At 39.4% G+C, this 26,870-nt stretch overlaps 3 protein-coding genes across 3 annotated transcripts; 2 read left to right on the top strand and 1 right to left on the bottom strand.

The window, feature by feature from the left end:
- Positions 1-438: 438 nt before the first annotated feature.
- Positions 439-5,209, bottom strand: LOC140231992 (decapping and exoribonuclease protein-like). Its single transcript, XM_072312144.1, has 6 exons — positions 4,696-5,209; positions 3,271-3,494; positions 2,188-2,407; positions 1,527-1,662; positions 973-1,058; positions 439-653 (listed from the first exon to the last, which is right to left on the bottom strand). The coding sequence occupies exons 1-6, from the start codon at positions 5,205-5,207 to the stop codon at positions 542-544; spliced, it is 1,290 nt and encodes a 429-aa protein (XP_072168245.1). The 5' UTR covers positions 5,208-5,209; the 3' UTR covers positions 439-541.
- Positions 5,210-5,563: 354 nt separating this feature from the next.
- On the top strand, positions 5,564-13,659 carry LOC140231857 (evolutionarily conserved signaling intermediate in Toll pathway, mitochondrial-like). Its single transcript, XM_072312008.1, has 6 exons — positions 5,564-5,704; positions 7,998-8,126; positions 8,673-9,078; positions 9,779-9,999; positions 11,195-11,435; positions 12,873-13,659. Exons 2-6 carry the CDS (start codon positions 8,004-8,006, stop codon positions 13,094-13,096), a joined length of 1,215 nt encoding a protein of 404 aa, XP_072168109.1. The 5' UTR covers positions 5,564-5,704; positions 7,998-8,003; the 3' UTR covers positions 13,097-13,659.
- A 4,512-nt stretch (positions 13,660-18,171) lies between these two features.
- Positions 18,172-26,763, top strand: LOC140231629 (decapping and exoribonuclease protein-like). The gene is made up of 6 exons (XM_072311780.1): positions 18,172-18,650; positions 20,031-20,239; positions 20,836-21,079; positions 21,886-22,024; positions 22,814-22,899; positions 25,180-26,763. The coding sequence occupies exons 1-6, from the start codon at positions 18,301-18,303 to the stop codon at positions 25,337-25,339; spliced, it is 1,188 nt and encodes a 395-aa protein (XP_072167881.1). The 5' UTR covers positions 18,172-18,300; the 3' UTR covers positions 25,340-26,763.
- Positions 26,764-26,870: the final 107 nt, after the last annotated feature.

Below are 26,870 nucleotides of genomic sequence, written 5' to 3' on the forward strand. Positions count from 1 at the left end.
TCTGTCCCAGGGACTCCAGACTGTGTGTACAACGCTATGGGGTTTTCTGTGCCAATTGGTATTTGGAGCACAGAAAGGGTTAAAGGGATAGTACAGTATTGGTGGAGATGAGAATTGGGCTTTTAAGTATTTGCAAGATACCAAGAAAACACTTATGAAATAGTACAGAGCATACCATTTTAAGAGGAATTCAAAGTTTATTTGATGAAAATCGGGTTTGGAATGATCGAAACATCCAAAAACAAAGTAAAACAAAGCTTTCGTAATAAAGTGTGGGTCCCACACTTTATTAGAATTGCTCTGTTTTGGATATCTCAGCCATTTCAAAACCAATTTTCATCAAATAAACATTGACTTCCTCATGGAATTACATGCTCTTTCATATTTCATAAGAGGTTTCTAATTATCTCACCAAAAAATGTTAGAAACCTGAAGTTAGGTCTCAACCAAAACTATACGATCCCTTTAAGGGAAGAACTCTCATATGTAGACTGACAGCCGGCGTCAGATGATGATGGCCTTTCTCCCGGATGCTGCCCTGCTACCTGAAGGACGAGATGAACTCCTCCGTGAGGAACTGTTCCGTCCCATCCTCGTGGAGGACACAGGTCACTTCTGATGACCCCGGGGCCCTCTCCAGCATGTAGGCCACCCTGAAACCACACAAGGAGAATGTATTTGAGGTCAGTGATGGATGTATGTGTGGTGAGTGCATTATACAAACACACAGAGACAAAATCAAACACATATATACATTACGTTCATAAATGATATTATCATATATTTCACACATAAATCATCTTTACTACGTAGTTTTCATGACTCGATTCACACATAACAAGTCTGAACTATGAGCTCTGCAATTGGTTTTGCATACATTGACCAGTGGTCAACTACTGATTGCAGGTCGGGGGGGGGGGGGGGGGGGCAGGGTGTCAAGGGTCACTGTCATTGTCAACTCTCTTCTCTTACCTTGGGTTGTCAATTGTAACAATTTCTTTGACGTAAGACAGCAGTTGGTCAGCAAAGTTGAAGCAAACTGCACCATCCCAAGCTCCCTGTGGGTACAATGAGACCAGACAAAAAACTGAGTGTAACTCAGCGCATTACGTAAAATCGACCACTTCTTTACTATCTATCTGGTCTTTAATGAATCGATACCAATACTGTTCATACTTCTGCTCTGGGTAGGTGGGTGGGACAACTCACCAGGTTAGCACATTGCTCTTTGTGATGAATGAAAGAAGCGAGATCTTTTATATGTGTAGTTTGTGACTCTCTCGGACACGGGACCTCCACTGAATGTACTACCCAAAGGACAAAGTGTTTTGCCTCTCAATATTTGAGGGGACTGAATAAGTACACGCAACACAGCTCAGCAAGACTTCATGGGCATTGGACCCCGTTCATTTGATTTTGAGGCAGAGTGCTACCAACTGAGCCACATGACATGGTGCACATCAGTGTGCTATAGGATTTGGAGAGTGTGTGCAAGGCAGCATCTCGTTACTAGAAATCAAACTCACACGAGCACTGTCGGGCATGTCAAACGTCCTAAATGACTCCAGACGATGCACCACACCGTCGTCATCTCGGAAGCCACAGATAACCTCCGGGATGCCAACAAGAAAGGACTGCGCCCACCATTTAATCAGCTTGAATCTGTGTTGAAAGAAGAGATGAAAAGGATATATAACACATAAATGCAGAAAAATAAAAACCATGTTGAATAGATAAGATCTGTTTCCCAGCATATTACAATGTTGTTTGTGTTCAAATCATTCCTAATATGATTTTACAGCATTCAGAGTTGAAACTGTTTAGAATTTGTCACCCAAATATTTTTTTCTCATGAAACATACTGGAACTTGCAATAGTTGCCACTGTCATTTCCATCTCCGGCCACTTTCTGGGGTTGGTTGTTAGTTTGCCAGTTTGTTTTAGCTATTTGTTGGTTTAGTGGTTCCTTTGTTTTTTGTTCTTTTTTTTTTAACAAGAAAGACAATGATTGTGTGGTAGTCAGCATACTTTCATCTTCACAGACAGTGCTGATATAAACATACACCTATTTGAAATCCTGGCATTACAAATAAATATACAGTGTAATTTGTACATATGACAAATAATTACATAATCAGTTCCACGTATGTGGATGTAAAACTACCACCATCGCTGATATCCTCCTACCTGTAGAAGTTCCTCTCATTGTTGTGTGTGTACCATATTCTGGATGTCTTGAGCTCCACGTAGTTTGCTGGTGACTTGGCGCCAGGTCGGTTGATTCTACAGTCCACTTCTCCACTGTAGATCAAAGAGTGAGAGCCCAGCCTGGTCTGAATCACAGAACAGAACGCCTCGTTGCTGTTCACAGGCTTTGAGGTATCAACAGAGGCCGTCTTTCCGTCATCTGTGGGATAATTGAAATCACACTCATCCTGAATGTAAGCTTTCAGCCATAATGCATAAGTATTGTTGATGTCAGCTTACGGAGGTTTACTCCCACCAAAATAACCCTACTAAAATTAAAAGACTTGATAATTAATGTTTGGTGCACAGAGTCACTTCTCTGTGGCTTGAAAAGTGTTTTAATTAGAGTACACCATAATTGGAATTTACAAATGACACCCATAACAACATACTACACTACTCTGTACTCATTATGTGCAGGATTTTATTCAGTATTCTATCAAGAATTGACTGATTATTTTATCAAATTAGCACACACTGATATACTGGGCTGGAAACATTAAATTTTCAAAATTAGGGAGGCTTTTATATATTCTCTAAAATTTTCAAGAGAGTCTCCCTGTGAAAATATGCATGCAACTCTGGGTCTGATAAGGTTTCAAACAAGGAACAGCTCACTTGAAAGAAGAAGATGAAGAAGAAGAAGAAGAAGAAGAAGAAGAAGAAGAAGAAGAAGAGGAGGAAGAAGAAGAAGAAGAAGAAGAAGAGGAAAATAAATACCCTCAGAAGTAAGCACTGAAAATGAAAACTATTATTCATCGTGCTTCCATTTTGAATGATAATCAATATCAAAGAACATAAATTCACATTTAAAAAACTTTAGTTTTTTTTTTGTCTTGGTATTGTGCTTCATTACTATAGGGTTTTGTATCCTATGTAAAAAGAAAGAAAGAATAAAGCCATTCAGGGGCCACAGCACAATGCCAATGTTCCACTCTTGTTGTTGTTTTTTTTTAATACATTTGCCTTCAACTTGGTGCATTACTTTCTTGTTACTGAACTTTAGAAAAAGAACTGAATTACCACTTGTCACATACTGCTCAAACTTGTATCCCCAGTACGACATTTCATTTTCCTTCTCCGACATCTCTTTGCGGCGTCTCCTGTTCTCTTCCGTCTCCACTTCGCTGATGTAGTACGTGCCTCTGAAAAGGGTCACAGCCATGGCCCAACCCTCTCGATTCTCATACGGGGTGCAGAGAAACTTGGTCATGTGACCTCTCCACATAACAAAGTCAGCCTTTAACCTGATGCAAAAAAATAAAAATAAAAGGGAAAATTAGTAAGGGAAGAGAGCATGGCATCAGTATCAAGATGTGTAGATGTACAGCAACAACACACTTTACTTTATAATGTAGGTCTGTGCTATTTTGCATATGACATGTGACATGGCAAATACCACAAAATAGTTGGGCACCACACAGCAAATAGGCCTACAGTGTGTATGGAGGGTAATTGTAAATGGTACAGGTTTGTATGCAAGCATGCCCAGTCAAGAATTTGAAGAGGCAATCTACCACTTCACCACTCTAACTACATGTGTATCTGGACTTTTGCCACACTCTGCTATACAATTAGTACTTGGAATTATCTGATATCACACCATGCCTTTGTGAACAACCCTTAGGCCTACTTACCAGAAATTCAGTGTGAGAGGGCAGCAATCATTTCTTTCATTTTAAAAAAATTGTGTAATTTGATGTACGATCACAATGAATAAGAATTCTCATGCAACTTCATATACAGATAAAACTATTATTGTCAGGTCTAATATATGTACACTAATCTTTTAAAATATTTTCACTTGATACCAGGTAGGCTATCATGCCATCCAATTAAGTGTGCCACATTTCATGCAACAGATTTTTCAGTTTTGAAAGTATTGTTTTTTTGTTGTTGTTATTTTTTTATTCAGGAATCCTTTAAAAGATGCACGCACAGTTTAACAGCTTAGTAAAGAATTTTAGTAGAGACCACGAGTATGGGCATGGCACTGGCAGATGTGGGACTGCAACCTCTCACAAAATTCACCCAATTGTAACCGTTGCACTGTGATACGTGAACTCTCGTGATGAACCCCGGTCCTCATGAAAAAAAAAAAAAAGATAGAAAAAGAAAGTCCCCAACTCATCGATATTCCAAATATTCAATATGCCCAAGCCAAAGAAAGGTTCAAGATTTTTTTCAACAGGCACACCTGCCTTGTGTAGAGATGTGCTAATTTAAAATGACTAAGATGCAGACTGCACCATTTGATGATGTTATAATTACAACTTAAGTAAAAGTATTACATCTCTCCACCCTCCTCCCCCCCCCCCCATCACTCCCTCTGCTCCTTCGTCACAGTGTCTCACTCTGAACTCTCACTCAAGGTTGCAATGGTAGCCCTGCAGGTGCTCATACCCTCCAAGTGCTGCTACTCATTTCATACCAACCAGGAAGTTATACCTTTCCATTTGTCCTTCCTCATTCGTCTTTTCCTCTGCACCCGATGTTTCTTGAGATTCTCTTCGCCTGGATATCACACTCCTCTTCCTCAACATCCAAGTCGTCAGATTGTTCAGTCGTTCTTTATCATCGTCATCTCTCTTGATGAATTCCTTGTAACCCTTTCTCAGGTCAAAGTGAGTCTTCCTTGGGTCCTTTGGAGGAGTGTAGACTTTGAGGAGTCTTGCATCGCAATGCACACGGCGGGCTTCATCCAGAGAGAAGTGGCCAATCTCAGTTGGCTCCCGAAAGAATGGGAAGCGAGACTGAAACCTGTGGATGGGCTTGACTGGGAAAGGTTTGATTGGTACTTTCTTGTCTTTGATGGCCGGGCGATCATCTACATCTTGAAGTTTCTGCTTCTTTGGGGACTTTGAATCCTGTTCTCTCTCCTCTTCTTGGTTATGGTGCTTCCGTTTATGTTGATGCCTTTCTTGAGCACGTTCACCTGTTTCATTGACAATGGTTGCCATCCTTTTTATTTTAATCTCACAAATCAACTTTTCTGCTGTCCTACAACAATCTTCTGATATCACTAGTATACTGTCCCTTCTTATTATCTGGGTAGTAAATTGTACCTGGCCCACTGCTAGCAGTACAGAACTAACTCACAGTAACTGCACAATACAACTGCACTGGATGAGAATGGGGAATACCCACAACTGGTATTCAAACCCGACCACACACACGCCACACCATTGCATTTATCCCGTCGCGAACCCATGGTACCATACCGGGCGGCGCCTTTCTCATACACGCTGGCTGCTATGCTGCGCAGTGTGGGCAGTACAAGTACAGTCAAACTCAGTCGACGACCTCAACTAGCGCTCCCGAAGACACACGAGTCAACCCTCACTTGCGGATGTCAAAGACCATGGCATGAGGCTTTTCGTGGTTTTCCTGTGTGCAGCAGTCTAGAAAACTTGTTTCCATGTAGGGTCCTATGTGCTGGTATTATTCTAGAGACCTGGTAAGTAACAGTAACACCCCTTTCTTTTCTGTGAAAGAACTGGCTTCGCTGCCAATGAGATGATTCGACTTTAAACTTTCCTTTAGCCCCATCTATTACTTATTGTGTGAGGATCACAGAAGAACGTGACTAAATAATTCACAAACGTTGTTTTGCTAGGGAGAAGAGCGCGAGCGACTCCCAGTGTATATTGTATTTGTACACTAGTATTGTGAATCCGGTGATGTGTGATGAGACTGAGAGAGACCATCATTGCAATAGTTTTGTTAAATTCATGATTTAGCCAATTTGAGTGAAGTAAGGGTTGCAAATTAGCCTATCTATTTAAGGGCAAGATATTCACAATAAACAGGACACAAAATAACATGTTAATCTCTTAATCTATGTTGGTTGGATCGTTTATTAGGTGATTGATTTAGTACGGTACCACGCCTTCGGGTAAATTTAATGATTTTGCTGATATTTGATTTAGTAGACACAATATTTAGAATCTAGTATTGGGTGTTTTCAATACTTAATTAAAGAGGGGTATTGGACTATTTAAATAATACAATGTCAATGTATTTACTATGACTATGAGCTGGTTATTTTCAGGGAAGAAGTAAAGCAAGTTGCCCATTTTTCGACCGCCTAAATTGCAGAAGCAATTTAGAGAGCATGATCACGATGATTTGAATGCCTGCTTGCATGCACTGCACCCATCGTTCCAACGCCTGAGCTCATCATTCTACCCCATATGCCCATGCTTCAAGTTCGCGACGTACCGCCGTACACCGCCTATGAATCGATCAGCGTGCGTGCCATGATTCTACCATGCGCAGATGAGAGCTTTATACATCGCACTATGAGAGTGCGGTGCCGGCGGTATGGTAAGGCCAGGCCCAGGGTACCACGTATCAGCAGGGTACCTTGACATCGGCACCCTACGTATCATGGCTGTTTGCGCATAGAACGAAAAGGCACGCATGGGATTAAGCGCCATTAGCTGTGAAAATAATAACAATGAAGAGACGAAAAACAAACTCATAAACGGACTAACAAACCAAACTAGACATGGTTCAATCACACATCTGCTCTGTAACGACGCATGGCTGTGAAATTCACATGTATTACCTATGGAGGGAGGGGGTGCCGATCGTGAGGTACCCTTATAAGCTGCGCAAATAAAATGCATCGCACGCACTAAAATAGCATTATTTTACAATGGAGATTCAGAATGAGCAGAACGGTCACGGGATTCGAAACTGCAGTATTTACGACATATTCGAGGCAAAACTTAGGCGAATTCGTTTTATACTTTTTAAATATTATAGTTGCAAATCCTTAGGGTGCTGATAGGTGGTACCCTCAATCATACTATACTTCACTCTGTGCGAGAGATTTGCATTCACATACACACAGATTCAACGTGCCTACATTGCAGCCGAACCATGGCGAATATCGCAAATCCTGGCACGGGTGGTATGCAAATATAAATAGCGCGCAAATGCACAAGTTATCTCAGAAACTGCTGCCACCGTGGCTGTAGGTGTACACGCTGTACACAATCAATGCACATGAACGATCCAGTAACTTTGAAACTTGGAATGATATAAGTCTATATGTTTTGCTATGCAACTTTACTTACTGGTATCTGTTAAAATAACCTTGAACTGCTTATGCGAGCTGACCCTGGGAGGGTCGCGGCAATGATTTCGGAGTTCGGGCGACATGGCCCATTGTTGTGCTCTTCAGAACACGTGTGAAGGTAGTTGCATAGTTTGAATTTAGCACTTGATTTTGCTCCATTTTTTATTTGTGAACTTCAAGAGAATGCACTTACCTTTATATTCGTAAGAGTGGTCTAATCATGGAAATGGTCGAATCATTGGCAATATGCTTTATGGTGTATAAATATATCATCCCCATTTTGTATCCTTAATTTTTGCAAGCTCACAATTTTCTGTAAAAAGTGTAAATGCTCATGGTTTTGAACATTATCATGACATGACATTTCTTCTTCATATAGGAAGGAGTTCCTTTAAACATCCCATAGAATTATACTTTTTTACTCTCGTCCAACCGTCTCAAAGAGGGCAACACTTTTGATGAGGTTCAATATGAATTGGTCATGGTATTTTCACACTGTAGGAGGAACATTAGGCCTAGTATAAACCCTATGGCTATACTAGTACTAGGATTCCAGAATTAAATACCCTAGAATTCTGGAATCCTCTATAGACCTTATTTTTCATTGATTGATTTTCATTATGTATCTATGATTTGTTTTATCTTTCATATCATATGGTTGCAGTGAAAAATGGCGTCACTTGGCAGACTTCTGTTACAGACAACATCAAGACTGGCAAGCAAGAAGAGTATAATTCACTCTGGGAAATACTCCTTGTACACATTCAGAAAGCAGTATCAATTTGCCTCACAGGTAAGTGAAAGACTTTGTCAACAAATGGTAAATACATTTGTCTCAATTGTAGAGTCACCAGCCTTTATCCTTTTAACATTAACACAAGGAAGTGATCATAAACAGGTTCTATCTCATCGTAGTTCGGCACCACCAGTATGCCTTCACTCTAGGTTGCGTATATGTTTGAAAGGAGAAAATGGAGCTTGTTCTTCTCAGAGTATTTTTATAGGCAATGAATCTAAATCTCAGAAGACCACACAGTTTGTACCGTAACAGAACTGTAAAGGGATTTGTACTATTTTCTATCAACAAATAGTAAATCAACAAACAATAATATCCCAGGTACTTTTTAACTATTAAAACTTTGAATACCCAGTGTACATTATTTGTGTTGGTTATGAAATTTTGTATGCCTGAATAAAAGCTATTCATTTTTTTTTCCTGATATGATTTAAAAGGAAGTTTTTATTGAGAAGGAAAAGGTTGAAAGATAAGATGATTTTGATGTTTTCCTAAATTTGATAAGCTTACTTTCATTGTCACATCTGTGGTGTCTCACACTAGATCAGTGGAATCTCATCAATTCACACATGCACACATTGTCATCAAGAAAATGACATGCCTACTGGAGCTGGCATCTCCCGTTTGCAGCGGAACGCCCTTGTTCTGTCCAAGTCACTCTTTGAGGAGGGCTCACAGCAGACAAGGAACAAGGAAGCCTTCAAGGACATCGTACAGACTTTCACTGAGCTGGACAAGAGACGCAGGGGTCATGTCCAATTCATAGAGACCGCCTTGAGGTACATGAAGCTGTTTGGAGTGGAGAAAGACATTGATGCATACAATCGCCTCCTGGACGTCTTCCCCAAGGACAAATATGTGGCACGCAATGCCTATCAGAATATGTTTAACCATTATCCTGAGCAACAGACGTGTGGCATCAAGGTTTTGCAGCAGATGGAGGATAATGGTAAGAGATAACCTTGAGTTGAGGGTGGTATAGTCATGAAAGATATCGGGGAATAGTAGACTGTGTGTGGTTGAAACATATTTTCAGGGTTTAATGCGCACTTGTTAATTCTTATTCTTATTCTTGTTAATTAAGTGATGATGTACAATTTCCCAAAACAGTCCTATGGAAAGTTATACAATCTGTAATCGTAAAGACTTGAAAAACACAAATTTCCTGATTTCATAATTTGTCAAGTGCTGGAATTTTAGTTGACAGTATTAACTGAAACTGCATTTTAGACATTTTCCGGTATTGCTCATATGTATGTATTCTACCTTAACTAAATGTACAAATTGAATAAGTAAAAGCTTATCGCGTATGTGTAAAAAGAGGAGGGAATCCATTAAACAAAGATGTGTGCTCACCCAATAGGCTTTAAATGTAGCCTGGTACAATTTGTGTTGATAATTCACATTGTTTCATTGAACTTAGTCTTGATTATTATGATATAACAAACAATCATTATGGACTAACTCTGTTTTGTGTACTGGTATTCCAAAGCATGAAATGTTTTCTCACTTTGTTCCATGTCTCACCTTGCTCATTGCTTTTGGTTCTCACAATTGTCCTCATATTCTATTTAATGCTTCCAATTCTAATTTCTGATGACAAGTTGCACTTCAGGTATTTTTTTTTTCCTGTAAAACTTCTGTTCCAGCTGTTTTGCCAAATAATGAAACCAAGGAAATCCTGATCAGCGTTTTTGGCAAGAAGGCACACCCCGTCAGGAAGTACCAGCGCCTCATGTACTGGTTCCCCAAGTTCCGCAACATCAACCCCTTCCCTCTACCAAAGGAGATGCCCACTGACCCCATCAAACTCTGTGAGCTGGGCCTCAAGAGGATATCAGAATATGAAGCAAACTTCTCAGTCTTTAGTGTAAGTGTTCTTTTCTTGGAGTCCTTCCTTTTTGACCATTTTCATTTAGACTTTGTTTAGCAGTGCACTGTCAAGGCATAGTCTCAGAGTGATCATCTGCACCACAGGAAATTCAACGTAGAGTCCTGCAAAGTGGACAGGAGTTTAAAAGCACATTCCAGACAATTTTCATAATTTCACATCATGTAGTACATAAATCGACAACTCCATGTATTGATTTCTGGAATTTATTGTGGTTCTTTAGCAGAGAAACAATACTTTGAAAAAACTTAAACAAATTACTTTGAACAAGGATGATGACATAGAGGTTCATATATTTCAGAAATGTAGCAGTGTAATTTCATTACAATACCACTTGCTTGCGAGTTCACCTGTGTATAATCTATGCATGCCTTCTTCTTTTGTTCTGCTTCCTTGAGCCCCAACTCATGCAGTCTTATGGTGACTCTGCCATGTCATCATCCTTGTTCATTGCAATTTGTTCTAAATTTTGAAAATATTATTTTTCATCCCAATTACCATATATTCTGAAACTTTGTCCTCAGTATAACTAATTTAAAGTTGTTCAAATATAAAAGTCTGAAAATCGTCAGGAGGTCTCCTTTAAGTCATATTGAATTGGCTGAAGTATAAGTAGGGATCATATTCAGTAAACTGTGTCTCAATCAGAATGTGTATGGTATAATGCCATCTGTCTGATGGATGGAGGGAAGAGTGTATTACATATAAATTATGTGTTGCAGTGTGTGTGCACCAAATACTGTATACGTCGAATATTTCGCGAGGTTTTTATTTTCGCGAATTTCGCGAGTCGGGTGCTATTCGCGAAATTAAAGACACGCGAAAATATCGACTCTATTCCCGATGTTATGTGACGTACGCGTGTACATAAATCTCCATTCAGTACAGGACTCCACAATCGCGAATTTAACCACTCGCGAAATCGTCGGGAATTCCTGATTCACGAAAATCTAGACTCGTGAAATATATGGCGTATACAGTAATGAAGTTATCCAATTGGCCACTGTTCTGTATGTCCCTGTGTGTTCATGTGCAATGTGTTGTCATGTTTAGCATTTATCAAGCTGCAACTCACATTACCAATAATTAATACAATTTCATTCAGCAATGGTATGCGCATCATGTTGAGGTGTCATTTTGTAATCGTATTTGGGAAATTATTCTGTTGTCACAGGTGGATGGATCTCTTGAGATGTCGGTCACCACGAAAGACCACGACTTTTCAGAGTTCCAGGGCCGGGACTTCATTGCCAGTGTACAGAGTCCAGACCAGCAGGAGGAGCTGGCCCAGCACCAGGTCTACCGACCACTCTTCGTGGAAGGGCCCTACACTCTGTGGCTGCGGACCCACAAGCAGACTTACTACGTGCTGAGGGCCGACCCACTAGACCTGTATGACCCCATATATGACAGAGGTAGGAAGTAGCTACCAAAATTCAAACACTCATTGGAATTAACTGGCTCCGTTTTAATTTTTGGTGTGATATTTTCATTGGCATGGAATCATTTATTACTGATTATTCAGAATTTTATCTTCACAAACCAACTACTGGAAGAAGCAAACAGGACCCTTTTCTTTGTTAAACAAGGTAGGTTTATCCCCTGTGTTCCTCTTCTGAATTCACAAGAGGAAGGAAGCCCCCCCCCCCCCCCCCAAAAAAAAAAAAAAAAGAATGATTAAATGTTAATTTTGTCGTTATGTGCAGAATTAGTGAAATTAAATGAAGTGTGATGTCCATAATTATGCTTGACAAAACTTACAATTTCAACCTTGTTGTTCAATGAAAAAAGAATAGATGCTGTCACAATGAATGAAGGTTACTTTGGTGGAAAATCCGTTGCACTAGTGTCTGTATGAGAAACAGAGCCATATTAGGCAGTGCTATATAATAGAAAGAGTCTTGCCAAATTCGGTTTTCAGCTTAAAGGTAGGGAATCCCATTTGCATGCCTTAAATGAAGAGTTGTATAAATACAGTGGTATGTTGAAGAGAGTATCATTTTAGAAACTCCCATAAAGTATTGAAAGTGGAAGGTAACATTTAGTACATTTTTATTGACCGTTAGATTTTGAATTGAATTTTTTCGGGGCTCACCGTAAATTCCAGTACATTACTAGGCTACCTTTGCAGACCCATGCACTGCATGTGTGTCCATCATGTATATTTTGTGAAGAAAGTTCATCAAAACTTACAAACATTTCTATATACATTCTTGCCACACACTTTATATGTTATTACATCAGCTCTTATACTTTTCGATTTGTGTTTATAGATAAAAAATACAGAAGACTGCAACAAAAAGGCTTAAGTGTGGCTGACACACAGAACTACTGAGTAGTTGAGTTTTGTGCATTATTCAAATTGTAGATAACTGTTGACTTCCAAATTTCTCAGCGGTGGCCTAAACAAGTCCCCTGAGGTTCGTATTTAATGTTTTGCTGCATTTTGGGAGGTCTGTAAAAGGTATCCCCTACCTTTAAGAGCTGTGAAGCCTTTGATTGGCAATAGCTGGTCCCATGATCTTCAGACGCCATAATGCATGCTGTTACCGAATTTAACCCTGCATGTGTAAACTGAGCTCAGATGCAGTGCCCATTGTTGACGGCGCTCTACTTTGCTCTAATTGTGATGTTTGAGTGTACACACTATTCCTCTAATGCACTGTGCTGGGCAACGACATGGCACCCATTGTCAGTAGTTGGCCAGGCTCTCTGTGTATATCTGTCACTGGTATTGGATACACCAGGTGTATTTATGTTTTTAGGTATGGAATATTAAGTGCATATACATAAAGTACAATTTTTGTAAGTCTGTGCTTGCTTCTTTTATGTCCTTTTTCTTCTTTTTCAAGGCGAGTTGCCTCCAGCCCCAATGGAAGGCAATGTGTATGCTCTCTGCATGACGAACAACGGCTCCATGGAAACCCTCAATGAGTGGGTCAGGAAGCTTCAGGAGAGCAACCCGCATCTAGCCAGGCTCAATGTCATCTTCAACCTCTTTGACCAGAAAGGGGATGGAGCGGACTCAGAGACAGTGCATCACATAGGAGAGGGCACGAAGATGCTGGAGAGTTGATGACAACATTCTCCGTGGCAACCAGAGTTTGCAGGGATTGCAATAAAAATTTTCTGCCTCTCACCACTGGGGGCGCTGTAATGGTTTTGTCATGTGACAAAATCTTCTGGCTCTAGGTTTCTTGTTATAGTGTACCAAAGTGTGACTTCATAGCTACTCATCGCCATGGAAACTGGTTCTAAACAACCTCATGAAGCCCGAACATCTGTAAACACCAAGGTTGCAATTAAATTATGCTTGTACCTGATTCCAAACCACTGCCTAGAGCCTTGTGCAAGGATATCTTCTTCGGAACCAGCACTGAGCTATAGCAAAAGACTGTAACATCATCACTGTGGTATTCTATGATGAATGCCTTTTTCTTTGATAAGAAGTGAGCATAGTTAAATTACAAGAATACATTGATATAACGAGCCATGATAACAGCAAATGAATGTGTTTCCACACTGTCTAGATTTTCATTATGGACAGTGGTGTTGGCTAGTTTCTTGGTGAAAAAGTAGGTGGCCTATCAGCAAAAGTGATGTGATTTTACTAACAGTGCATCAAGCAATTATAAACAAAAAACAAAACAAAAAAACAAGGTTCTCAAATGCCCTCATGCCGTTAAATGTGTATATGTATTTGCCCCCCCCCCCCTGCACCTAATTCAGTGACATAATAATTTGGCGACATAATTTGACACAATTGACGATATGACTGAATCCCCCTCAAAGAACAAAACAAAACAAAAACGAAGTTCTCAAATACCCACTTGTGGTTGAATGAATGTGTACAGGTATTTTCACCCCCCCCCCCCCCCCGAAACGATTTGACACATTTGACAGTATGACTAAATTAACCTATCTTACTGATACACAACCATGTAATTGCTGTTATTTTAAGCATGTTAAAGGAATTTTCTTTGAATAGTGTACATCATCTTCACAATATGATCCAAGCTTGACTGGTAAAATCTGTGTAAAAATTTCAGATTTGTTGTTATATTTATTTTTGAAAAGTTGAATTGATAAGAATATTTATATTTCTGTCCAAATAGACTGATATTTAAGTCTTGATATCTGCTTTCATGCTATGTTGCAATACACACTATCCATGTAACTGTATTTTGGGATTAAGCAGGGACCCTGTATCTCATGCCAAACATAGAGGAATAACCATCTAGTCCAGAATAACGTGATTTTTTGGGGGGTGATGAACAACATTACGCAATTTGCTGGACTGTGATATGACTACAAGTTTGTTAAATTTTGAGTTCATTGTGGTAAATCTTCAATGTTCTAATTCAAAGTGGAAATCTTCAATGTTCTGTGGAATTGTGGTTGTGAAAGTAGGACCTATCCATGGTGGCAAATTCCACACATCCAGAGAATGACTTCACACTCCTGCTTCTGATTAGACATACTGGACTTATTATTACCAATACATGTGTACTTTGGTTGTCTTCATCATTGAACTTATTTATAATGGAGGACTTGATTAGCCTGAAAAGCATACTAAATGAAGTCATTTCTTTGTCAATGTACACATACATTCATTTACCTAAAACAAAGAAAGACATACTGAAACTGTCATCAGTATTTGAGGGTTGAAGTGGTCAAAAGTATGTTTCCTATTAGAAATAACATCTAACGTTTACATGGAAAACACAACTTTAGACAGAGCTGAAAATCTGATAAAATATTGTAATGTTCAGGTGAAGCCTTTTACATCAAGATGGTCAGGACTGCATGTGTTTTCTTGTTAAAATAAAATCTTGTTAAATTAGGTAAAGTAAATACAGGAAATAATGGCAGTCTTACTGATAAAATCCTGTTGTATCAACAAAATCTTGTTGTATTCCTGTTTGGTATAATAGGATTCACCTGCATAAGTACAGATACATCTATAATTGATTTGAAATGAGTCACATATTTCAGGGCTATCTCAATTACATAGTGAAAGCAAGTTATTTCTGTGCTAAGAGGTCCAGGCATGAGAGTGACAAATGAATGATAGTTTTTCAAAAGTGTTTGTCTTGAAATAAAATTAAATTTTTAACACATACATATATATGAATGACTTCTGACTGAGCCTGTATTTTTTTATTCTAGACAGAATCAAACAGCATGTGAACAATAAATTTATTATTGAACAAAAGTGAAACTTCCCAATAACATATGGTATGAGCTCTGATATACTCAAGTTATCAAATATGTTCTTTCTGTGTTCCCCTGGCATGTCCCCTGCCATTTTACGCTATATACTATAGAACCAGAATTATTTGGAGCATGACCTTTTGTGTGTGTGTGTGTGTGTGTGTGTGTGTGTGGGTGTGTGTTTGTGGGTGGGTGTGTGTGTGTGAATTGTCACTGGCATTCAATTTATATAGTGTAGACAAGAACTTTCACATTCATTTTAATTATGTGAATCGTGGCTTGCGTGCAAAATTATCAAAAAATTCATGCACTCAAAAAAAAAAATGCTGATTGGTTAATTTTCATTTGTTTATGCACAAGCACACAGAAACAAACAAACAAACCCACATACATCATACATGAATTTAGCTATGCTGTGTTTCCAGTGTGTGAAGTCCTTGATTTTTATGCAGTTACCATGTACTAGTTCACCAGAAGGAAATTGCATGGAATTGAATAAACTATTTCAAACTCATGGTCACAAATGGTCTGCCAGAATGGTCTTGCAATGACGGCTGAACCATGGACAAATCTTTCAATAGACTGTTTTCGTAATGTATCACAATTCATGGATGTTTCTTTTCCTGCAGCCTAGTAACAAAGCATTTCATTCACCTATTTTCTCTTGTTAAGTTCTATAGGCAGGACCTCACGTAATTGTTGCTAGGTAGGGCAAGCCTCTGGAAAGCTTTGTGGTTGTGAACTAAGCATGCATAAAATTTGAATAATTCAATTCAATTCAATTTATTTCACACACCATTCTCATGTGTCACAAACCCCTTGTGGGGACAAGTACATTGCTTAGTATAATTACAAAAAAATTGAACAGGGTTGATATTTACATGGAATGTTGCGTGGGGGACCTTGAGAAAGCACAGCTTGTTAGACAAGGTCCCCTCAAAAAAGAAATATTACATGCAGATGAGTGGAAGTGATATACAGTGTGTTGCAAAATGAATGAAGGGCTGAGGTGGAACCAAAATGATCTGTTGAGTTTAAACAGCCAAGCAGAAAGTAGTAATTTGCATCGAGTGCTGCATAAATGGCTTTAACTGTCATGTTGTTGAAAAGGATCCACAATACACAATAATGTCATTCACCTGTACGGCTTACATTCCGGTATCAAATTCCACACATGCTTTCTTCACAAAAGACTGCCTCATGGTCATGAAGCTTGTCAGAGACTTGCCCTTCCAAGCAACAACCCCAAAGGCAACAACCCATGAATGCTAAGCAAATTCCTGCTTATGGGACTTATTTGGAGAGAGCGGGTTAAAAAAAAAAATAGTTCATTAACTATGCTGTCAGTAGGAAAAGCAACTTCCTTGAATTTCTTGAGATTGCAAAAACGTTTTTTACTATGCAACCTATTTAATGGATACATGAGAAGTGGTGTAATGACAATGTATAGACAAAGCATGGAGGCCACTGTCTTGTTTGGAACAGGCAAGTTCCAAGTGTGAATTTATATTATTCAATACCAAGTCGACAGAATCTAGAATTGAATACAGAGGCTTAAACTAAAGCCTGCGTGTACTAACATGCATAAGTATCTCATACATACAGTCTATGGAATTTCAAACGCAGTGGGCCGGATGCATAAACGCTAGCAATTGCTTGTGCTAGCCTTTTACTCGAATCCGTATACATAAAAACAAGCAATTGCTTGCGAGCAGAAGCTCTTGCTAGCAAGTACAAGCAATTGCTTGCTGTCCGCAAGCAATTGCTTAGAGACCAAGCATTTGCTTAAAAACGTATGCATAAAACATACCTTTTGCTAGTTCTTGCTAGCAATTGCTTACGATTTTCCAAGCTCTGTAAAATGAGCTTGAGCTTTTGCTTATCTGGGACGTTCCCTTTTAAGTATCATTTTCATATTCATGGAAGAAAGACAACAATTGTGAAGGAGTGGTATAAATCTACAAGAAATTACTCTTAAGTAGAGTAAGAAATTTTTCATTTCAACAACGGGAATGTCCAGTGGTTAGCACGCAAAATTTGATGAAAAACAGGTAGGATGTCTCACTTCGGTGGAGAGCAAGGAGACGTCTCTCCACGTGCGATCTGGCAGATGCGGGCTATTGTAAACAGTGATGGAATCAGCCAGTAATACGAGTGTGTGTATAGTTGTGTGTGTGTGCGTCTGTGTGTGCATTTATGAGTGTCATTTCATAGCTCTTCTGTTATGTCAGGAAATGTTTCTGCACACACATGCCCTTTCAAATGCATGCTGCCACACTCGCCTTTGTTCTTGTGTTCGCACAGGCGTGACGTCCCTTTTGTTGGAAACGCAAGCAATTGCTTGTGCGGGACAAGCAAAAGGTATAAGCACTAGCAAAAGGTTATGCATATGGATTTAAGCAATTGCTTGAGCTAGACCTTTTGCTAGACAAGCTTGTGCTTTTGCTTGAAGCAATTGCTTACGAGCAATTGCTTGTTTTATGCATTCGGCCCAATGGCAATGCCCACACTGAAGGGGGCGTGGCACCAAAACATAGCTTGTACTCGTAATTTGTATTGGGCGCGCTATAACAGCCCCATGTACATAGGGCCTCCAACAATGTCCCGATATACAAAACAACAAAACAAAAGAGTGATTTCAAAATTATTACAGTACAACCAAATCAACATGTTGTTGTTGTTGTTTACCGTGGTTATCTCCATCACATGGCCTGCTATCCCTATGTGCACCCATGGACACGACATGTACCTATAGATACAACAATAACGATTGCGCACAAGTGATCACCTCAAAGTCGTTGGTACTAGCTTGTCGATGCAACCGATAATTTCTGCGATTCTGGAACAAATCTTGACGCCAAAGCGCGGATGAGCTTTTCGGCTGCGAGGCCGAGGTTTATATTGATACGCATCCTCCACTAACGTTAGTTAGTTAGTGTGAAATCCCGATCGAAGCTATTCGTCTATGGTCCAGCTTCCCATGAAATCGTTGCTGACACAAAATCAGCTACCGCTATATTGCAATACGAAGGCCTAACTTACTCGTCGAAACGCATTGACGGAGTCATGGATAGACCTGTTTCAGCATCGTCCCGGGATCTGAAAATGGAAGCTAAGCACACTGTGGGATTTTGCGACCACGTTCACCTCGGGAACTTCTCTCTCGACGAGAACCGAAACTACTGCGACGATCACCGCAACCGTAGGTACTTCGTGAAGCCCGACCCACGGCCGCATTTCGATCTCTTGGAGGGTCACGCCGCCTTCGTGGATCGCTACCACCCTGCTAGTCCTGTACCGTCGGACGACGTCGAAAGCGAGGTAAAATCGCTCGACGTCGTACTCAAGTGGATACGGGATCATTCTGGGGAGCTGGAGAAGAGAGGTTTGATCACCACTTCGACTGGGAAAAAGAGGTTAGCTTTCTTAGTTTGAAATGGAATCAGCACTAGACAATAGGCCTGTTTTGTGTCTATAAAAGATCAATGAAATGTTGTGAAGCTGAGTCTTGTACACTGTCATGCATTTCCATTATTTGTGTCACATTTTCTGATCTGTTGTAATATGTTTGTTGTGGATCTCGTAATTATAATGCAATCTTAGTCACTATAGCGTCTCTGAGGTCGTAACAATTTAACAGATAATCAGTGGCCAGATGGAAGGTGTTAAAAACTGTTCGGACGCAGATTATATGATACACTGGCAGGGTTCTCTGGAAATGATGTCTCTGATGTGCTCAAATAGCCCTGTGACTAGTGTGAGTGTGAGCAGTTGATTATGAAAGCTTGATTTGTAGTGAAGTTATACGAACGGATTTTGCTGAAGATCTTAATCAGGAGATACCTTGGTCAGTGGCGGTAAAATGTGACTCATTTAATGATTGGTGTTGTAATGATCAGGTGTATTAATGATCCGGATGAGGGTCCTAGAGATTTTCTAATGGATAGAATAGGCTGTATGACCATGCGGAATCGGGCGCGGATGTTTGCGTTCTCCGAGTACCAAGTAGTTTCCCCCCACCCCCCCCCCCCCCCCCTTCCTTCCTTGCTCGGAACAATTGGAAGAAAAAACAACAACAAAGAAACATGTGATCAAATCTTTAAAAATCACAAAGGAATGCCTACTTGAACGGAATAGGCCCAGACCTACTGAGTGATATGTAAAACAGAATATATGAACGCTGTCTTCTCTTTAGACAGTTCAACATGATTTATCCCGTCGATTATCCAAACTAACGCTGAATTAGCCTCATCTCGATTGAAAGAATATTCTAATTCACCTGCAGTGTAGGACCAAATGCCGTTAACATGACAACAGAAATTGTGAATAGGCCTTAATTCACTTGCTTGGTTTTGGTGCTGTTTTTTGTTTGTTTGGGGTTTTCCGTTAATTTCTATTTCAGTCATAACTTACAGGGGGGGGGGGGGTTGTTCGGTATGCCTAACAATATTAATTTGTTATGCACGGACACAGCAATGCGCCTGACTCATCGCATAACCCATTGAATTATCTTTTCTTCTTATTTCGGATCGAAGCCCCCGATTATGGCCGTTAAAGATGTACAGTGTTTTAAAACCAAATAAGTCTATAAACCTTTTCTTACGCTTGTAACAGAAGATAAAGTAGATAATGAAGATAAACAGTAGTCTCAAATCACTACAAAATATACAATTAACAGATCAAACACTTTGATATGGCTCGTCATCGATCCCGTGAATAATAAAAAAAAAAGTATGTACATTGTATTTAAATTGTTCGTTCCGGCTTCTCTGCTATTTAATTATGCATAAATACAGGTTGTCGGTAGATTTTATCACCAGACGTGGCGCGCTCCATGACTTGATGAAGTCGGCACACTTGAATAGTCGATTCGAATTCCTGGCCACCCGATTTAGAGGCACCTGCTACCTCGAGCAGATTGATCTACAGAACCATGAACATCAAAACGATCCCCACAGGATGCGGGTCTACAGTGGGAAGAAATTCGCTCAGTACTGTTCCAGTGGTAAGTATACCGCATCACTGGATGAGTATAGGCAAACTTCTAAGAAGAAGAAAAAAGTACCACTTTAATCCCTAACTTTGCAAATATTAATGGTGATAACTCTCGATGACTAATGGCACATCCCATATCCATGAGTATAACTATAACCAAAGAGAGTTACTACCCAGATTGCCACGTCACGTTTCCATCTCTATAGTCGCGTTTTCAATACGATTTCAACATTTTGAATTAAATCGCATACATTTTGTACAGAGAAAATATTGTTTTTAACCCTATTTCCATTTTATTCCACTGACGTTTTCTATTTTCCTCAAAATAATTTGTATGATTTTGTTCTATATGATTATTACAGTGTAGCCTACTCCCGATTTATAACGGACACGGTTATAACGAGATTCTCGTTACAACGAAGTAAAAATTTAGGTAAAAAAAAATATCATCTATTTATATTTACATACTTTACTGTTCTGCTCTAAAGAATTTCGATGATTATAACGAAAGAAAACTGCCGGTCCCGAGGACTTCGCTATCACGGGAGTTGTCTAGACTGTCTAGACCTGTCTAGACCACGATTCCAAATCTTCATTCACCCGCAGAGGATGGGAGTAAACCAGATACAAGTCTACCGATCAATGACAACCTGGCTTACGAAGCGGTGATGGCAGCGCGATGTGGGGACTTTCGTCTCATGTTCAGCGTCGAGGTCCACGCGGAGGAGCGTGATCGTGGTCGGATTCCACTTCCATTTCGTCGACCACAGCACCTCAAGTACGTCAACATTCGCACGACTCGCGAGTTCAACGGCCTAACGGATATTCAACAGTCAAAGGCGTTCTTCAGGTCAGACCGTTTTACTTTGATTTGACAAACCGATCGCAGATTTCCCACACCAAATCATTTTCCACTTGCGTATCCTGGTGATGTAAAGTTGCTTTGACAATGACAATCGTAATATACAACTCGAATGCATAATGATATTGGATGCGATTCGTTATAGACAAGTTCTCAAAAAAGTTACTCAATAACAGATGCAACGATTTTGGGAGATGTCAATACCCGCTTTACCAAAGCAATATAACCCATGCATCTTCTTTTTAGCATCACGGGAATGTGACCAACAACAACAACAAGCAAACAAACTCGCGACAGACTAATAATTTATCTTGATATCTGGATGTATCTTCATCATAGTGACTTCGTTAACCGGCAGAAAGCTTAATGCGTTACCGTAAAAAGCGCTTCTCGACTTCCTTTTTTGTTTGAAAGTTTTCTAATAATCACAATTACACATTTTGCAGATTGTGATAATCGCATATTTAAAGGCTGTTAACCAAAGTTAAAAAAGAACTCACTTATTACTAAATTGTCGCATTCCATGCGGCTATTAAACAAAGACGAAATCATGGCGCGTGAGCAACAATTATGAAGTCATTTTGTCATAGTCCGCTTGCCAGCTAGCAGACGGTGCCATTGTCGGTTCCAGTGCTCACTGACGAAGCAGAGACGACACTTCCCGGTCAAGGTACGAAAGGATAGCCGAGCGAAACTCTAACCGCTTTGCAAATAGAGTGGTATAACAATATAACATTGTCAATGAATAAAACTCACGTGAATTATCATACCTTAATTCTCTCCCATTGATACAGGAAGAAACTCTTCCAGTTCTGGTCCCAGAATCACATTGCGGGAATCCCGCGCGTGATACTGGGTTGGCGGGACGACGCGCAACACGTCATCACTAGAGCAGAAACATACAAGACGGACGACATTCCCGATATCGACTTGGTAGGGATGCAGAATTTATAGGCCTACGTACCCTACGTGTCCCTTGCTTTCCAGGTTATTTTATTAACGAACATCTATTCCTATACAGTGTATCTTCATTGAGTGGTTGTAAGCTTGTATACTTCATGTCGATACACGAATCCTATTATTCTGAAAATAAACATGTATTATTTCGTTGTTGGTTTTTTTTTTTTACCTTTTTTTTTTTTTGAGTGAGTCCGGATTGAATTAAAATCATGGGCGTAATCAGTGCTTGAGGCATTGCACGAAAAAAAAAAAAGATAATTGCAGTTCATATTCCGCAGGTTCGTAAATTCGACAATGAAGAAAAGTTTGTTATTCTGAAAATACGTCAGTGCGAAAGTGAAATACATTTTGTAAGGTTAGTTATTCCGAAAGTTCGTTAATCCGAAATGATTAAGTTTGATATTCCTAAGGTTCGTTAATCCGAAAATGATTTTATTCCAAAGCTTCGTTTATCCGAGAATGAAATAAGGTGCGTTGGGATACGCACCCTCGTTTCGTTTGTGGATTAACGAACATTATTTCATTTTCGGAGTAACGAACCCTATTTCATTTTTTTATTAACGAACCCTACTTCAGAATCGAGGTAAAGGGAATTTGCATGGGTCGGAATAACGAACCAAGCATAACTGCTTCCTTATAGCTGGATATGAATTTGTAATCGAACCAGATCTTCTTTCTTTTTCTTTTCTTTTTTTTTTTTGTTCGTCTAACTGACTATAAATCAATTTGTGTACCAAACTAGATTCTGTTTCTATTTTCAAGTGTCCGTGGAAGCCACATCGATACTTCACCGCCGTGACAAATCTTCTGTCGGAAATCATGCGCATTGTGTCTATCGATGATCCAAGGTTAGTCAGTTATCAAACCTTAATGGTTTGTATAATATTATGTGTGTGTGTGTGTGTGTGTGTGTGTGTGTGTGTATGTGTGCGTACGTGTTTGTTTGTTTTTTCCCCGTTGCGTTATTTCATACCTTTACCTAAAAATGCTTTTAATATCGATTCGATTACATCATGGACCTAATACATATGGACATTCATCGTATCGTTAATTAATTCATGCACCTTACATCTCAAAAGAGCCACAAAGACATTTTAGCATGCTTCACTGCTTTGATCCCATGATCGTCGCCGCCAGCAAGCCGGGAGAAGAACAAGACGGAGATTCGAGAAATCTAAAACTATATGCGCAAAAGAAAATAACTCACCAAAATCAAGTAAAGTGAATGTGCAGTTGTGGGGTATGTTAGGAAATCATATACCTCGAACAATTTCGCTTGGGAGAAGCAGGCAATTTTTAAAAGAAAGCTAACATTTTGGCAGAATGATTGTCATTTGTGATCTAAATATTTCACTTTTCCGCAGCTTATTCCAGAGCAAAAAGGGACGGTAATGGTAGAGAACAGGGGGGTGTTTCATCAACGTTTGTCAGCGCTGACTAGTTGTCAGCGCTGACAATTTCAGCAAAATCCTTGGTTTTGATTGGATGAGATGCTCTGGTCACTGACTGTTACTATGGTGATTGTCAGCGCTGACAAACGTTGATGAAACACCCCCAGGTATATCTTGCCATTAGGCAAGGTCTTATGCGTGTGCGAAAATGTGCGAATCAACAATTACCCATCTTTTGACATAAAATCTGTCATGATCTCAGGTTTGCTGCTCCTCCTCATCTGTATTTATTCAAAGACATTTCCGTCTGAAAAAGGCACATCAGCGAAACAAGACTGAAATGAGGGAAACTATTCTTTTGTTAGTGACGATACATGATCACACAATCGTTATTGTCCAGACACCTGAATGTACTCATTAAGATGCACATAATCATGTGTCGGTGACGATCATTACATCAAACAAGACTGCCGTGAACAGTCCATGTATATTAGGTCCATGATTACATACACCCCGTCAAATGCTGCAAATCACACTTCATGATTTTAAGCGTTTATGTTATTATAAACTGTCATACAGGGCGGTGGCAAATATTTACGCTGAACAGAGTTATAGCAGATTTTGTCTAAATTAAGGAATGTATCCGGTCAAGTCATATTAGAAGTGTAAACACTGAGTATTGCCAGAACACAACATGGCAGAGACTTTCAAAATTCCGAAACTGTTTACGGTAAGAGACATTTCATCGTCTTTTAGAACGAGCATTAGGAAAATTACATTTATTTTTCTCAATATTTAACATAATCTCGATGAAATCTGAAATCATGAAGAAAACTCAGATAACACAAATTGTCAAAGAGAGCATAATTCCTTTAATTCTCTCAGTTTGATTTATTGATTATTCCGTATGTTAGACGTTTCTTTCAAAGCGCTCTTTTGGTAATGATCGTGTTTTGTGATTAGATATGAAATATAATCAGCGTGAGATGGATAAAAAAGATTAGGTCAAGCCTGCAACCAAACGACGCCCATCTTATGCAGCTCACAAAATCATATGTCCAGCGAGGACTGAAAAGAAATGCCATGTTATTGCTTTTGAACCCTTGCTTTGTTCGCCGAGTAGCAGGCACCCAAGATGACGTTCTTTGCTGATTGGCAAAGATGTCCGCAAACTAATTGTCAGTGAATAAAGACTACTTAATCCTCTCCCCTAATCCATAGTGTCACTGTGGTCTTGACAACTGAGTGGGCTTATGCCGCTTCACCAATTTGGTCAATTTTGGAGGGACTACTAAGTATTTAGTAACTGAATGATGAACAAGCTTGCTAAGCTACACAGATGCCTGGGCTCTTAAGGCTTATCGTTTTGGGAGGACAAAAGACATGTTTGCAGGGGATGCCGATTCTGCATTGAATCCGTCAGTATACCCGTTAATATAACCAAGGAGGTTCTCTCATACCTCCTTGATATAACCATGCTGTAAAAGCACACATTTTCGCGATGCAGTAATTTTTCGCGCATTTCATGCTACTTTTGGCTAGCGCAAATTCTAAAATCCGCGAAAGTATCTTCACAATTTTCTCTGCACATTTTGAATGGGTTGACAATCGTGTAGCGCGAATTCAAGAACCCGCGAATGTGTCTTTGAGCCGCTCAGCGCGAAAAAGTAATCGCACGAAAATTATGGACGTTTACAGTATCTGATAAAATTTAACATTGTGTCCTATTCGTTTTAGCGTCGTTTATCATCTGATTCTGGAGGAGGTGCCCAGGGTATGCCTACCGTGGTCCGAGCTGGCCAAACGCCTTGAGGAGAGGCGATTCGAGGTGCGGAGGAGAGATGGCTACAAGATCGTCCCCGATTGGTTCACTCGGGATGTCGTACCTGGGAGGTAACCATGGCAACGGCTGAAGATGTTTGCATCGCGATGACAAGAATTAAGATATATGCTATTACCGAACTGGGAACACGACTTTATAGTGACATTATGAAGGAATACTTCTGTGTTGCTGTTTCTTTTCCTCAAGTTTACTCTTTCCCAGAATGAGGGAGATGAAGAAGGTAATTTTTGCTTTTTCTTCATCCTTTCTTTAAACAAAATTTGCTATGAGTTTTTGTTTATATTTCAGTCAATATCATGTTATGAACAGTTAATGATTTCCCTGTCTTAGTTAATCATACTCTTCATACAATTTTATCGTCATGATAAATGTACAGTGCAATTACGTCGATTGATATCACCACCAAAACCAAATCCATGATGCATTGGCTTTTGTGTGAAAAAAAAGTAAATATTACATGATAGTTCAGTAAGTAATGCTGAATATCTTTGTTGATAAATCGATTTATAAGTAATGCCAGTAATACAGTAAGTGCTAGCACGATTCTCTAGCATGATTCTTAAAGAAGTATGGAAACTTCTGTATGCTTTATTTGATATCACAATACCAAATAGTAATTGATGGAACGTTTATTTTCATAAAATATGTAGGCTAAAGTTTAAAAATGCATACACAGGAAATAGAAACGCTGATGCTTTCTTGCGCTTTTGTTATTTTTGTGAGTTGTTTACATTCTATTTTTTTATCTATTTATTTATTCATTTATTTATTCTTGATGCTGCTTTAAGATGTTTGACTAAACTGCGCCCACTCCTGAAGTATGTGTATGATTGGTATTACAATGGCGTAGTCTCAGTTTTAAACATTTCTGTGATAAGCCTGTGTTCATCACATCCAAATAGTAAAAGGATCAGCGTGAAAATGATTGAAATTGTTGCCTTCACCAATATCTTATCAACTGCGATTTCGATTCATGCAGGAAGTTAAAAAGTGTGATGACTTGCTCAGCCTTGTAGACCAAAATGTACGATAAATGCCACAGAGAGAATTCAACAGTTTCACGACTCATCCAAGTCACTTTTCAGCTCTGACAGACAATAGACGTAGTGATACCGCCCTTCTTTCCAAACGGGCGGCTGAGGTGAAAAAGTGACTTTGGATCAGTCGGGCAGCCCAGCCGCCCCCTCCGTGAATTCTTCCCCAAGTCCAGATGGCCAGATGATACAAGTTTTAGAACTTTCATCGTAATTCTTTTTTTTTTGAACAACTTCCTATAAACACGTGTAATGTACATGTATATTCATAATCACATTTTTCTTTCTTCTATGATCACGTTAGTAGCAGCGATAATGCTGTTTCGTCAACATTGACAGTTTTGTCATCCACATTGCTGGAAGGAAAGATTTTAGATTCGGATGTGAAATTTTCAGTATATTTTGTAACACTCAAACTTGACATTTCTATGGCTGGTGATGGAAGAAAAGTGAAAATAAAATTTTTATTTCTACATTTAAAAAAAAAAGAAAAAAAGTATAAGGCATTTGTTTATCTGGGTGTACTTCATATGTGTCTACCCAATTAAAAG

The sequence above is a fragment of the Diadema setosum genome, chromosome 8 (assembly GCF_964275005.1).
Source record: "Diadema setosum chromosome 8, eeDiaSeto1, whole genome shotgun sequence".
NCBI classification, from domain to species: domain Eukaryota; kingdom Metazoa; phylum Echinodermata; class Echinoidea; order Diadematoida; family Diadematidae; genus Diadema; species Diadema setosum.